Source organism: Buteo buteo, chromosome 17, assembly GCF_964188355.1.
Source record: "Buteo buteo chromosome 17, bButBut1.hap1.1, whole genome shotgun sequence".
NCBI lineage: Eukaryota > Metazoa > Chordata > Aves > Accipitriformes > Accipitridae > Buteo > Buteo buteo.
In genome coordinates this window covers 22234987-22249932 of record NC_134187.1, presented here as the reverse complement: position 1 = coordinate 22249932, position 14946 = coordinate 22234987, and the positions used below count along the sequence as shown (strand labels likewise).

At 38.3% G+C, this 14946-nt stretch overlaps 1 protein-coding gene across 2 annotated transcripts in view; it reads left to right on the top strand.

Moving 5' to 3' along the window:
• The window catches only part of TDRP (testis development related protein), a 28586-nt gene extending 14843 nt beyond the window's left edge, over positions 1-13743 (top strand). For both annotated transcript variants that reach the window (XM_075049240.1, XM_075049239.1), the window contains 2 exons: positions 8192-8295; positions 10617-13743. In XM_075049240.1, coding sequence (XP_074905341.1) covers positions 8192-8295; positions 10617-10962 — 450 coding nt within the window. In that variant the 3' untranslated portion in view covers positions 10963-13743. The remainder of the gene's footprint in view (positions 1-8191; positions 8296-10616) is intronic.
• Positions 13744-14946: the final 1203 nt, after the last annotated feature.

Sequence of the window (14946 nt, the reverse complement as noted above, 5' to 3'; positions counted from 1 at the left end):
GTACATGCTGCACCTGACCCTTTGGCCTCTGCAAAGCTATCTTGGGGGGGGGGGGGGGTCTTGCCTGTGTGCTGACCTTCTGAGTTAAAGTACAGTGGAGACTTCATCTGCAGTTCTTACTAGGCCAGCTTTTGAAAAGGGACAAAGAGTTTTGAGAAACTAAATATTAATTTTAATACCAAAGCTAGAGACGTTGGGCCATTCTGGTAGGGCCAAATCCTGGAGTTGCAGCTCATGTGTGCCACAGAATTGAGTGACTGTTGGTCTGCACACCAGCGGTTGGCTGAGTTGAGAAATTCCCCCCCCCCCGGCAAAATGCTTTGATAGCTGGAAGACAAATTTGGAGGGGTGTGTGGTTTTTTTCACTTTCTGTTGTTTGCGTTCTTGCATGTTATGAATGGGTTTCCTATAATGTGGGAACAACGCTTTAATTAAAGCTGATTGGCATTTTTGTATTATAAAACACTTAGTTGTAATTTTATTGAACTGTAAGGTACTTAAATGGAAAATTCCATCTCTAGCTTTTTATTTTAGGTTCATTTTTTCCAGGGGGAGGAGGGAGGGAAGCTGTAGAACAAACAATTGTTTTTTTCGCAGTCAAGGTTGAGGGGAAAATCCGTTCTTTTTGTTTACATTTATAAAAATTTTCTGCAAGTGTTTTGCGGAGTGCCTCTACTTTGCTGGAGGGTTTTGATTCACCAGTTGTCAATCCTCTGTGAAAATACTTGTGACAGTCTGCTAAAACTTGGCCAAAATATAAATTTCTGGAAATCTCATTTCGTACATGCTGAGCAGTGGCTTTTTAGGGATTAGCCGCTTAACTACACAATGGTATTGAACATGCTGATTCTCACTGCAGGTATACAGCAAGAATCCCCTGTAATTGCTCTTTTTGGTTGCTAAGGCTGTCATGTGGCTTGTTCTAGCCCGCAGAGAGTGACTTCTGTGCTCCAGAGCCCTGCTGGCCAAGCAGTCGGGAAGTAGAAAAGTCTAACAGGAATATATTGAAAGTACTGGTACCCACTCATAAAGCAGTACCATTTTAGAGTCAGAGTAATATTTGAATATACTTGAATCTCTTGCTTTGGAACGTACAGTTTGTCTTGTACCTCTAACATAGTGTCTCAAATCCTTGCTATTTTTCTTTGACTTGATTGAATTCTGTGCTTTTTTTTCCCCCTCCCATAATAAGGTGTCCATGTATATTACCCCCATCCATCTGATGGGTGGATCGAACTGTTTTCAGTTAAATTTACACATAGTCTTAGTATATGTTCATCTATATCTACTTACTTTTTTTTTTTGTGCAATGTACTTTTTAAATTTGCTTTTAGGACTGCATCTACTTAAGTTTGTACCCAACTGTTAATACTCCTGGTTTGTTGCCTTTTAGCCTAATTTTTCATGAACCTTCTTGCCCTCTAGTAGAGCTGTAATGATAAACTATGTACCTTTGACAGTAAAATTAACTGAAATGTCTTGTTAGTGATGCTTTACTGTTTCCCAGTAGACTCTTTTGTTCATTTATTACTCATTGCCTGTTTACCTAGTATGGGAAGCTGAGAGTCATGTAAATCATCAGAATTTGTTGATGTGGTGAAAAATGGTATACCTAAAGTCATTTTTGGTAATAGTACCTCTCAATTTTGTAGGAAACTTCCAGTTTAAGAGGAGATGTCCCTTTCTGGGGCACTTCATAAAGTTAACTGTCAGTAGACATTTGTTCCCTGTTTTATCTAAAGAAAGAAAAATTGTAGTCAACATACATGATCTACATACGGTTGATTCACTTGAATCAATACAGGTAACAAAGCAGGAAACTCTTACTATAAAGGTTAAGTTTACAGAGTGAAGCTTAGGAGGTGAGTTTTGGGAAGCCATACTGTATGTACAAAGCTGTATGTATGGAAGAAAGTGGATAGATGACTGCCACTTTCAGAGGGTGGTTGAGCTGATATAGTAGTTGCTGCTACAAAGAAGATGCTATTGCCCCTAACTCCCACATTCTTTAGTGACTATCTGACATCTTTTAATGAGCTGATTCTTATAACTAACCCAAAAGAAGGCAAAAAATGAATGAGTTGGATTTCTGCTGGTTTAGTGAGTTGAACTGGTTTTCCACAGCATCACACGGGTACAAAACCATAGCATAAGGAAGGCAGTATTAATGTGAGCCGGCAGTGGACTGAGCTGACCCTTTTCAGCAGCAGTGTCTGATAAACCAGATCTTCCACCTCGTGCAACTTGTCTCTGGGAATCTGGCTGACAGATGGGCACCGATACTGACGTATCGGCAAAGCAGAGAGGAGGGGAGCGAGAGGGAGAAACAGCAGACAGTTTGACTAGGGTTACAGACTGCATCCTTTACATGATGTTCTAGAAGTGACTACTTGTACTCGCAGTTTCAGAAGATATGCTAATTAAATGGCAGCTTTCTCGTGGTGGAGAAAGAGTACTTCATAAGCTGGAATTCCCTCTACTGAAAGGGAAGAATCTGTCCTCTGGGCTTCAGCTTTTTAGATGCCTGTTGGGACAGACAATGGTGATGTTTTTTTCAGTAGTCTGCCAGTTGATGGATTAATATGTATGTGTAATTTCACTTCTACTGATCCTTTTAGGTGATTGCACAGGGCATTGTGCTGCACAGATTTTCACAGTCTAAAGTGGAAGATAGGGGAGAAACTTTATTAATGGCTGTTCTGATAGGCATACTCTGTGCTCTTGTAGTGAAACTGGTATGAGACCAGTCTGTAATCCTCCTTCACAGAATACTGAAATGGCATCTTGAGAAGTTTCTGCTTTGTTTCTCATTGGCATTTTTAAAAAATAGTAGACTGCAGCATCCAACCTGGTCCTCTAAATGTTTTGACTTTCTGACGTTTGATGTTACAATTCTAGTCCTTCTTAATAGTGCTCTCTTTTCTTAGCAGTCCCTTATGGGCATTTCACTTGATTTTTTTTTTTTTTTTTAACCTGGAGTTTTGACTGTACACCTGGTTCTATTCTAGTGGTATCAATCAGGTTTGATTTTTCAAAGATCACCTCCTCCAAGCTCAAGAATAGCCCAAACCATCAAGCAGAGAAAGAAGCAAAGGTGGCAGGAGGCCTGTCTGCATGAACAAGATGTTCCTGAAAAGCCTCCAACATAAAAAGGAAGCATACAGGAGGTGGAAGCAGGTCAAGTGACGTGGGGAGAATATAGAGACACTCTTTGAGCACACAGGGATGGGGTTAGGAAAGATAAAGCCCACCTAGAGTTAAATCTGGTGAGGAAAACGAAGAGCAACAAGAAAGGTTTCTGCATGTACACCAGCAGCAGGGAGGGTGTAAAGAAGATGGAGTCTGACTCTTCATGGTGGTGCTCAGTGAATGGGCAAGAGGCATCGGACACAAATTGAAACAGAAGAAATATCATTTAAACATAAGAAAAAATGGTTTCACCATGAGCATGGTCAAGCCCTGGAACAGGTTGCCCAGAGAGGTTGTGAGTTCTCCAGCTGCGGAGATATTCAAAACCCAGCTGTACGTGATCCTTGGCAATCTGCTCAAGCTGACCCTGCTTTGAGCAGTGTAGTTGGACTAGATGGTCTCCAGAGGTCCCTTCCAGCTGTAACGGCTGTGTGATTCTGTGAACTTTGGAATTTGAATTATTTCTTTTTTCCACTGACACATGGAAAAATACTTTAAAGGTTTGAGAATACAAGCTAGTCAGTTTTATATATATATATATATATATATGAAGTTTTATGAAAATTTTAGGGGTAGTACTTTTGAATTTTGCGTAGACAGTTACATCATAAAAATGAAATACAGAACTTCTGCAAGTGGCTTGATGCTTTAAGATCACATCAGTACTGTATTTTAATAATTTGCATAACTTCAATCTTTTTACATTAAGTAAGTCTCCAGTATGGTGAGGAGTCACCTTACTGAAGTGTCATCTTCTCTTTACTTACTGACCTTCCCTTGACAGCCGTTGCAAGGAAGCTAATTGTTCTGGGATCTGGGTCTTTCTCCACGTGATCTGTAAGAATGTAAGAAATTCCCAGCTGATGCAGAGACTGGCCCATCTAGTCTGACAGTCTGTCTTTGTGGCAATGGGAGATGCTCTTCAGGGAGAGCATAGCTTGGCTAGTTTGTAAAGCATCTCTTCCCCTAACATCAAGAATCTTTGTTTTGAGATATTACAGGGTGCATCCCTCTAAATAGAGGGTATCAATTTATGGATCTGCTGTCTGAATTTGTGTAATCCTTTTTGTGATGGTTCCCAGCGGTTTTTGGCTTTGCAGGTGCTGGATGTCAAACTAGTGGTTTCAGAGAATGGTAACTTTAAGATCTCCTCCCTGAGCTGTTCCTACCAACAGATGCAGTTGTAACTGTTTCAGCTGCATTGGTGGAGGTTCTTGTCAGTAGGTTAAAAGTCTTTAAAGAACACTGAAAAGAAATACAGAAATGCAGCAGGCTGTTTTGAGGGATTTTTTTAGTACGTGACAGAGTTACATGACAGCCGTAGTCAAAAAGAAATATTGGTGTCTTAAACAGTTCAGCTAGAAAAAGTCTTCTGGAAGTGTGAAATAAGTATTTGACCTCCTCCTTTGCCAAGGTTTATGTTCTTAGGTATGGTACCACTGAGAAGACTACCAAGAGTGAGCTGTTCGCTCCTTTTCAGTTGAGTGAAAAGGTACTTCGGAAGATCAGTGCTGGTGCAGGCAGGTGTAGAAGAGGAGGCTTAAGTGTGGTAGGCACTGGTTTTACTTATGGGGTAAAAATGGCACGTACGGGGTTTCTTTCAGCCTAGTCCATTTAATATGCAGTAGGCTTTGTAGAATGAGTTTTATCACATATTAGCAAAATATGGTCTACTTGAACTGATGCTCCTATGTAGATTATCCTGGCAGTGTTTCCTTTGGAAACCCCAAATAAATAAGCAGTGGAAGTATTGGTGTTTTAAAGGTTTAGTGTATGTTTCCCCTACAGACTAGTTGAGAGAAGAATAAATCACAGTTAGAATCTGCTACACCGTTATTCCCCTTGTATGTACTTGCCAAATGCCGTGGATCTGTTGTGGGAGTACTTGTTTATGAAAATATTGAAGGAATGGTACAATGTGTATGTAGGTACTGATTTGCATACAGGTAGAAAGGGTGCAGAGTTTGTAAATTTTTATCTGGAGACCTACACATCAGAGACCTATCTGCTTGACATTGAATAGGACTTTTCTACTAATTGTTCTTAATAGATATCTGCAAATCAGAATTGAGCTTAATGAAATTAAATTTAAAAATATCTACAGTTTAAAATATGTAAAGCTTGTGGCTAGAAACAGGATTTTATTATGAAATGGTTTTGGTTCTTTGGGGGTTTGGGGTTTGTTTTGTTTTGGTTTTTTTGCTAGAGGATTGCTTGGGTATCCAAAACAATGCAGCAAAGGTTGTAGTTGTATCGGTGAAGTATGTATGACATTCTAGATTAAAAGAAAGTGTATGAGTAGGTATATCCTTTTCTTACATTGAGCATAAGTGTGTGTATAAATGCTTATCTCGAAATTTTGAGCAACCTGGTCTAGTGGAAGGTGTCCCTGCCCATGGCAGGGGGTTGAAACTAGATGATCCTTAAGGTGCCTTCCAACCCAAACCATTCTATGATTCTAAATAGACTTTCATCAATGGTGAACTTTAAAGGCACGTATAATTTAAGTTAAGCTAGTTCTCTCTTTGTATTAAATTGGTATCTGAAAACCAGTAACAACGTGTTTTGGTTTTTTTAATCTGCAGATTTATTATGTGGCAATGCCTTGATGAAACATCATTAGTGAAGAAAGACAAGCTTACATATAAATTAGATCACTGAAGTATATTTGGGTCTTTTTCCAGTTGAAAGACCTAACGGATTAAGGCAGTCAGAGTTGTTATGTGCTGCTTTTAACTTGGTTTGCCTCTGGTAGCAAAGGTTCATTCCCAAAAAGGCCTGCAATAGTAGAGTTTGAGTAAGATAACAAAAGATGAAGGATTTTTTTAACATATGAAAAGCTAACTGGTTTCTAGAGGTTCTCTCTATTTTTTTTTCTTCTTTCTTTCTTTAAACAGACTACTTCCTTCAGCACATAACTTCTTGGAGATTCTTCCTTATTTTCCTTAAAGTTTGTTGTGGATAAAGTACTTTGCAGTGAGAGGAAGCCAAATCAGAGTAACAAATCCTCATGTTAAACTCATTACAGAATTTAACTGAACAACAGAAACAGATAACAGGATTAGGCCTTTATAGACTAAAATTGAGGTTTTAGACCATTATTTACACCACCGAAGTATTAAATGTTGAGGACTGCTTGGAGAGGCTGATAAACACAAGGATTTTGTATAGCAAGGTATCTGTTTGAAGGTATCATCTGCAGCTTGTCTGGTTTTGTTTTACACTATTGACAGTACCAGTCTTCTGTGAGGTGGGTATGGTGAGTCTGCCACAGGGATGCAAAGTTTAAGTTAGCTGTCTACATGTTTTACATAATTAAAAATAGAAAGCGTATGTTTAAGTTTGCTTATTATAATCTGTACTCACTTTATTCTCATAGTGGAAGAAAATACATATAGAAGCTGTTACTTTCCTTGTGAAGCCGTGAGGAATGCTGTTGTTTATGGTAAGATTAGGTATGGGTTTAGGAAGAGGTGAGCAGAGCGGTTGCAGAGGCCTGGGTTGTGATGAACCTGGCTCTCGTGTACGTGGTCTGTCCATACCCCATGAACGAGAGCTGGAAGCTGCTCTGGGCTTGCTCAGCCTTCCCTCTTCAGAGTTCTCCAGAGCTTTGCCCAAAGCTGGATCCATCTTTGTATCTAACCAAAGTGCAACTGAGCCTAGGTTAGACCTTCCTCCTGATCCTAAAATGGACCCGCTATGTCACCTGCGTCGGAGTAGCTGAGGCAGTTCAGATGTGAGTAGGGAAGGTGGGTGAGATGTGAAGGCGTAGGACATCGTGACACAGGAGAACAAGAGGTGGACTTACTCGGTGACTCACGTGCAAGAGAGAGCAAGGGCACTGTTTTACTCCTGTAAATGGTAGAGGTTGCGGGTTTCTGAAAGGTGAAGAGGTGGCAGTACCAGTATTTTCCTGTCTGGTGTTTGTGCTCCATTTGTAGGTGATGTTTCACATGTTTAAGGCCTACATGGATGTACCAGTTACAAACTGTAATCAGTTAAAACCTAAATGGCAAATTGATACTAATTTGCACCAATGAGTTCTGCAAAAAGGATGAAGTATAATAATAGGTGATGAATTAGCCTTCGCTCATGTTGACAACTACAGTTTTGTTTTGATTATTATACTTCATAATGTATTGTTCTATTTTTTTAATGTAATCAAGTTACACTGATACACTGTCACTCTACCATTCTTCTAGACCCTGCGAGAAAGAACAGCAACTTTCGTGTTCTGTGCTTGGCGTGCATGTGTGCATTTCTGTTAGAGTCCCTAAGCATGCTATCAAAATAAAAATTATTAATACCTAATTTTTTTGCTTTGTGGGAGAGGGAATCAAACCTTTAACAGTGTTGAAAAAATGATTTATGTTACATGTTTAATGGTCGCAGTAAATTTAGAGAGCACACTGTAGCGCACCCCTGCCACAGGTTACATTTCACTGGTGAGCCAATGCTCTTACCCTTTTTGTTTGCAGGCCCAGAAGTAGTAGTTTTGGTGAGTTAAAAATAGGAACAATGAGGGCAAAGCGGGTTAAATCTTCAGAGTTTCATAATTCAGCTGACTGTCCTGTCTGTCATGGCCCCTTCTAGCAATGACTCTTTGTTTCATTTCTGTCTACTGAAGCCCCTTAGACTGTTTTCCTAAGCTGCCCAGATTCCCTCCTTACTGTGATACACTAAAATGGAGCCAGCAGCTCCAGCCTGCAGAAGAGCATCCAGGAGCCCAGCCGTACTCACTGGCATCGCTTGCCAGCCTCTGCAGACTGGCAAGGTTTTGTACTCTGCTCAGCAGGAGAGAGCTCTTGCTGCAGCAACCCGACCCACTCTCTTCCAAAACGTGCCATCCTCTGCAGGCTGCACAAGCCGCTCCGCTCCCTGCACAGCACCCAAGAGGTAGGGCTGTTGCTGCCTGTGAGCCACCCAGAGTTGGTGCTGGCAGCCATACTCTGTGCTTGTAAGTCTAATTCCCATTTATGAGGACATGTACTTCTCTGTATAGGTTCAAGGTGCAAGTTTCCGGGGTTGGAAGGAAGTGACGTCTATGTTTAATAAAGACGATGAACAGCAATTGCTAGCGGGATGCAAGTCTCCAAAATCCAAAGGGTGAGTAAAACCAATTGGTCTATCTGATACTAAAATACACAAACTGGAACAGAAAATAGCTGTTCAAAGCAGTGAAGGTAGACACTGAGAAGCAGTAGTGCTCAACTCCTCGAAGTTAAAGCACAGAGAACAGCTTATGTGCATTTTGGAATTACGTGTGTGTTAAGCTTACAATGACTAAAGCATGCTGTATTAAGAAAGGACAGATATTGTTGATAACCTTTTCAGGTCTGTTAGGAAGAAAAGGGAATTCAGCTGCATAATAATTTTTTACTGTAGAAAAGGAGTAAAAGTTTCTGAATAAATGGGTCATTCCCACCTTCCCCCTTTCCTCTTACGGATTAATTATGGTTGAGTTTACAAATTCCTTTTTTTACATCCTTTACTTTCTCTTTTAAAGTCTTACCTACACCTAAAAAGGTAAAGTGGAGTAGCTATACCAGGATCTGCAAATCTTCCCTGTCGGCGCTGAGGTGTCTATAGGAACAGTTCTGCTGCCGGTATAGTTAGAGCTGTTCTTTGAACAGAACAGACCTCTTCCCAGGACAGACTAGTTTGCTGTTACAAGTGTATGTAGGTGTTACCTACATGTACTTGCTACCTAACTGCCTTGGTTACAAACAGGAAAAAATGTGCCACCTATCAGGATAGCTGTTCCAGCCAATACTAGCTTTGATAAGACTTGCTGTAGTATGTTTTGTTTCCAGTTTACTTTGAAATATTTGTATTACAGTATGCAAGTGTATACATGTGCATGTAAGGGGGGGGGGGGTGTATATCTGTATTTAAACAATTTAGAATATAAGTACATACATTTCCATTTCGTTTTGAGTCTGTTCAATAAAACTTGCCAAAGGTTCCCAGCTACTGTCCCTATACAATTTTATGGGTGTTTATTAGATGCTAGGTTGCTTCAACGATCCTTTGCAATTGATGCTGAATATAAGAATCAAGTAACCCGGTGAAGAGAGTGGAAGTATGAAAACTGAGTTGCCACAAATGTGGAAAGCTATTTTATCATTACTATGAAAACTGCCTTTATTTTAAGTTTGGGGGTATTTTCCTGTAACTGCATACCATGATTTTTACTTTGTGTTTAAAGAAAAGTGCAACTTTTCAAGTGTGCTACTCACGAAATATGAGAAGAGTGTTCACAGTCTGTGACTGGCTTTAGCAAGATGAAAATTCTGAAAAATCTAATAATAAATTCAAAATTCAGTAAAGGAGAAGTCATTTTAAAGGTATTGGTTCAGTTGCTTCTGTTTAAATATGATAGGGTCAAGATTTCATTAATGGAAAAAAGCTCTTTTAACAGAAATACTAAAATAATTTCAATGGTGGTTTTATTTGGGGCTAAGGAATTTGTATGCTACTAGCAGATAATGTTTTCAATTTGCTATTTAGCTCATTGAACCCTGAAGGTTGTGTGTTTCACCACTGATATCAGCCTTTCTTTGTGGTCCATTATTTGATTACATACATAACTCTGCATATAAACTTATGCATAAACATTTGACATTCCATTTTTTAAATACTCCATGCTGCAAATATGAAATAATTCAGATTGAAGGTTCTTAATGGGATAAGAAATGCAATAATATGAATAGCTTTTCAAATGTCTCTTTGAGAGAGGAATTACAACAAATGTTTTTTCTTGGTTTTGGGAGGGGGATTTGGGGAGTTCTTACCAGAAATACAAAACAGCCGTTTTCAAAATATTTTGCAGATCTTTATGAAAAAAAAATGCTGGTATCTTTAAAGTCCTAATACTGTGTACATCAAATGTTTTGGGGTATAAGGTTTAACTGGCAAGGTAACAACATGTATAGGAAGCTGAGGAACGTAGTGAGTGGTTGTTAAAAGCTGGTGGTAGACAAAACATTTTTATATTCTTTCTACTATCCTACCTCTGGGTTTGTGTTTTTTCTGGGGGGTGTTTTTGGTTTTTTTTGTTGTTTTTTTTTTTTTTTGTTAGTCCTAAATTGTTCAATTGTTCTAATGCATGCTAAAATACTTCATGCATTTCCAAAGGCAGTTCTGTGTAATTTGCTGGGCTGGGGGGTGTAAGTTCTTTCATAATAGGAAATGGCTGTACTCAGCCCACTTCTGATTTATGACTGCAAGATTCTACTGTGTTTAGGCTTACGTGTATGCGAGGGTGTTTTTCCTAAAGTTGACAGTAATGGATGTGCTGTCAGAGGCTGATGACTGATTAGCATTCCTTACTATAAAACATAATAAATTAATTTAATGTTTATTAATAACTATTACATGCATTGTTAAATGAAGAAATTAATCACCTCATCATTGTTATTTTCTAGATCAAACCTAAAGTTAAAGGAAGAGATGAAGTCTGAAAAGAAGCCGGGTTTTTGGGACAGTTTGGTGATAAAGCAGAATGTCCCATCTAGGAAACCAGATGAGATTGAGGGATGGGAACCCCCGCAGATCACTGCTGCTGACTCTACAAGTGATGCAGCAACTACTTTAAGTGACTATACAGCCTGGTCAGGCTGGGAAGATGAAACCAAAGGCTCCACAAAATACACAAACCTGGCCAGCTCAGGAAACAGTTCCAGGTGGAGTATCAAATCAGCTGGAAAGCTGGTTAGTATTAGACGTCAAAGCAAAGGTAACCTTACTGACAATTGGGAAGAACTAGAATGATACTGGTATTGTGAAATACTTTATAGATAAGAAGAGAAAGGTTCCATGATTTACTCGTATATTTAAACCAAAATCAAATCTGCTCAATATTGCACCTTTATACAGTACTTTGTTTTATTCAGATGATTACAAATTTTTGCTCACCTGATAGAAAATTTTCTTATTACATTGTTAAATAGCTATGTTTTCCACACTGAAAAAAAGTAGAGAATCTATTTTGTGCCTATATTTCACATTCAGACTCTGCAGTATGTTGGATTGTTGGTTTTACCAAAAAAATGTAATTCCTTAGTGAATGTATACACTGGTTGTAAATTTGACTGCCTTATGTAGGAACTTCCACTAGCTTGAGGTCATGTTTTTTTCCTGGTATTTGAGGGCCACTCAAAATTTTAGTTTTGATGCTGTCCCTTTTTAACTAAGAATACTGATCTGTTGCTTGCGGGGAGAATGCTTATACTTAGTAGACTGTTTTCCAAATCTTCAGCCTCAGCATATGCTTCAGCTTGTGCACACAAGATGCTCAACTGTCACAATGTGCTATACTGTGTATAAAATGGGAAAATATTCTAACATAATTCCTTCCATCACAGGATTTTCACCAATAGTCAGGTCAAATGGGTCTTCCAGAGGTGGTTTTTTTTTTTATATTGAACATTGTTTGACAAAGCTAAGCTTATCGGTTTTTAAGATGCATGTTATGTCAAAAATAAAAATGATTGAAAATTTGGAAAGCAGCGGTGAGTAGAGTATAAGACGATCTCAATATTCAGTATCTGTGGTCCTGAATCTAGGGATAAGTTGCTTCTTATGGAAGGGCATATGTTTTCATTTTTACAATAGCTGATCCTTGTTCTACAGACGTTTTTTTTGTTTTGTACTGTGTTGTTGTTCCTTCCCCTGTCCCATAAGCAGTGATTTGAATTATACTCTGGCATTTTCAGGGTAACTGAGTAACTGAGCCATTGCAAGTATGTGCATGCACACAACTTATGAAGCGTTTTTGTTATAAAGCTCCATCTTATTAGCTACTGATACTTTAATTTTTTGGTAAAAGAAGGTGAAGTGTTAAATTTGAGATTTGAAATGTATATAAGAATACTAAAAGTGCCTCTTTCTAGCATATTGTCTCTCATTAGCAGTGCAGCTGATGTCAGATCCAAAGTTGGTTTCCATTTTGTTTGTACAACCTATATAAATACTGCTTTAACATTCATGGAAAAAAATCAAACCAAAAGTTTCATAAGAAATGAACAGTAGGCCTTTGCTCTCCTGATTGTTAAACTGGTATAGCAGAACTGAAAACCTGTTGACTGCCTAGCAGTAGGGCCGGTACAGTTGGAAGATTAAGTTAGCATTTCAGACAAAATCAGCGTTTTTACAAGAAAGCATATACCTTTATATAATGGATGTCTTGTAAACATATTTTTGCAAGAAGCTTATGCTAATGAAAAGGGATGCATGCAGTTTTCTTCTAAGCTTGTACCTTGTTTCTGTTACTGCCACATTACTGCTTTCTTAGCTCTCTCTTTCTCCTCTCTCTTCCAATTCATGTGTAGTTTTCTGGCTTTCAGTTCCTGCATAGCTAGTTTTTGGAGATTCCTGTTGAGATGTGCCTGGAGGGAAACTGTAGCAAAGTGTTTTTGGTTTTTTTCCTGGTTTTAATAGGATGTTAAAAGACGTTGTTCTTAAGTTTATATAAAAGAACATCAGTGTTTTGTGCTACAAACCAGGATCTTGTAATTGGCAAATGTATTTGTAAAATTGGCATTATATATTTTAAAAAAACTAATAGAGGAGAAAGGGTTAGCATTTATATCGCATCATTTAGTCTGTGAGTAAACTCTGTATTTGCCTTTGGCAAGTACGTATGCTGGGGTTAATTATAGGAAAGAATTAGTATTCTTGGGTAAAGTATGCTGCATTTTATAGTTTATGGAATACCCTCTAAGGCATGAGCTAGTATTTAGTTTGGTTGTTGGTGCTGACCTAAAGAACAGAAAAAGATCTGCTAGCAGCCCTCAATATTTTGCTCTCAAAGATGGGCTGAGAACTTTTAATTTCCCTCCTGAAGAAACTATTTATACTGTGACCAGTAAAGGTTTTGCCTTGCACATTATACTGTCAAGTGCCTGTTTCTCACCTCGATGATGTGTTTGATGCACAGCTTAACTGCAACATTTTTCAATTTGTTTTAAGTGTATGATAAAGAATATGCTCACAAAGCTGAAGCCTATTATAAAACAAAATTGCATCCAAGTGGGAAATTGAAATATGTAAACTTACAGTTTAACTCCTAGTGATGAAAGTTTTGGTGTGCTTTTTACGTGATATTTCCTCAGAAATAACCATTCTAAGGATGAACATTATTAAATTTAATATAATTTATTGTTATGCTTTAATAATGTATTTGTCTTTTGAGAACTCACTGGTGTGAGCTTTTCTTGTCTTATGTTTATAAACTTGTCGGAATTTTCAGAATGGGGTCCTCTTTTCTTTTACCTTCTTTAGGTGCTTAACTACATTATACATTTATGGGCTTAAGCTATACACAGCTCCATATGTGGAATAAGTGTAGAATATGTCCCTTAATATTTGTTTTGAAATTGCATTTCAATCTATGTGAAATGGTTTAGAAGAAGGTAGCATTAAGATTGTATGATAAGATTGCACAAAATAAAATATAGTTTATATTGCTTTCTCGTAGCCAATCTGCATGATTGTTGGCGTGGTTTTAACGGGAATTAAAAGCTTCGTGTGGCTGTAACTAGTCACTTAACTCTAAGCAAAGTTCTTTCTGAGTATTTTTATTTATTAGCATCATTTGCAAAAAGAAAAGTAGTATTTTCCATATGAATAAAGATTTAGTTTGAACTGAAATGCCTTATTCTTTATTTTTTTTTCTCCCATTTTATTTGTCATGTGAATTTGTTTCCATCTTCATGGATGTTACTTGCATCATTGTAGAATACGGCCAAGGAAGTAATAGCTATGTTTGTCCAAACTCAGTGAGTCATGCTGTCTCAGAAGCTGCAGCATCCTAGATTTAAAGTATCACCCATTGCTTTTGCAGTGGGAAGAATTCATTGGTTTTGACAAATGGCAAATATTTTGTTTTACTGGTATTTATTGGTTTAAACCTTCTTTTTTTTTTTTTTTTTTTTTTTAATTTATTGGCTGTTACAAAAGCTTGGGCAGAGCAGCATTCTTTCCTTAAAGATTTCACCAGCTACATGTAAACTGGAGGACCTGGAATGCTTTTGCATACACTGGCCCCATAACGAGGTGAGACGTGCACGTCCTGGACTGTGACAAAAGTGAGATGCAGCCGCTGTTACCCGTAGATCGGTTATAGAAAGAAGGATATTGTCAGCTTCTCATTCTCCCGCACTAGTCTGCTGGCTTTGTTGTTGTCTAAATAGACTTAGCAGGGAACGTTTAGGCAAAATGTTTCTTATCAGAGTGTGCGAAATAGCTGAAACAAAAGATTTTATTCATACAAGTTACATTCTTAAGGGAAAAAAACCCCTCTATTGAGATGCCTCTGACTATACCCAGGTAGGTCAGGCACACATCTGGACAGATGAAAGGGAGTGGAGGGACCCATATTTCCAGACCATGGGTACACAAGGACCCTGCCAAACTTTGAGCATAGCTGTTCCCACAGCACAGGTGAATTTGGCCTGGCATCTGTCTGAATTTCCAAAACTTTTTGAAATGCTTGTTAATATGTATGAATGTCAGATGACAAAACTGTAGGCCCTATCTCTGTACAGTCTGAAAAGAACATGAATGTGCATGTTATTTAGCTGTTTCTTGCATATCTAAACTGTTCTTATTATTTTTCTTCCCCCGAGTGCCTGCTAGTTGGTTTCTGATATATCTGGAAAATGAAACCAGCACTATGAAGACGAAAAACAATTTCCTAAAAGGCTTAGTCACTGGTGATAGTTTGCAAAGGTGTGTATCATCAGATGTCTGTGT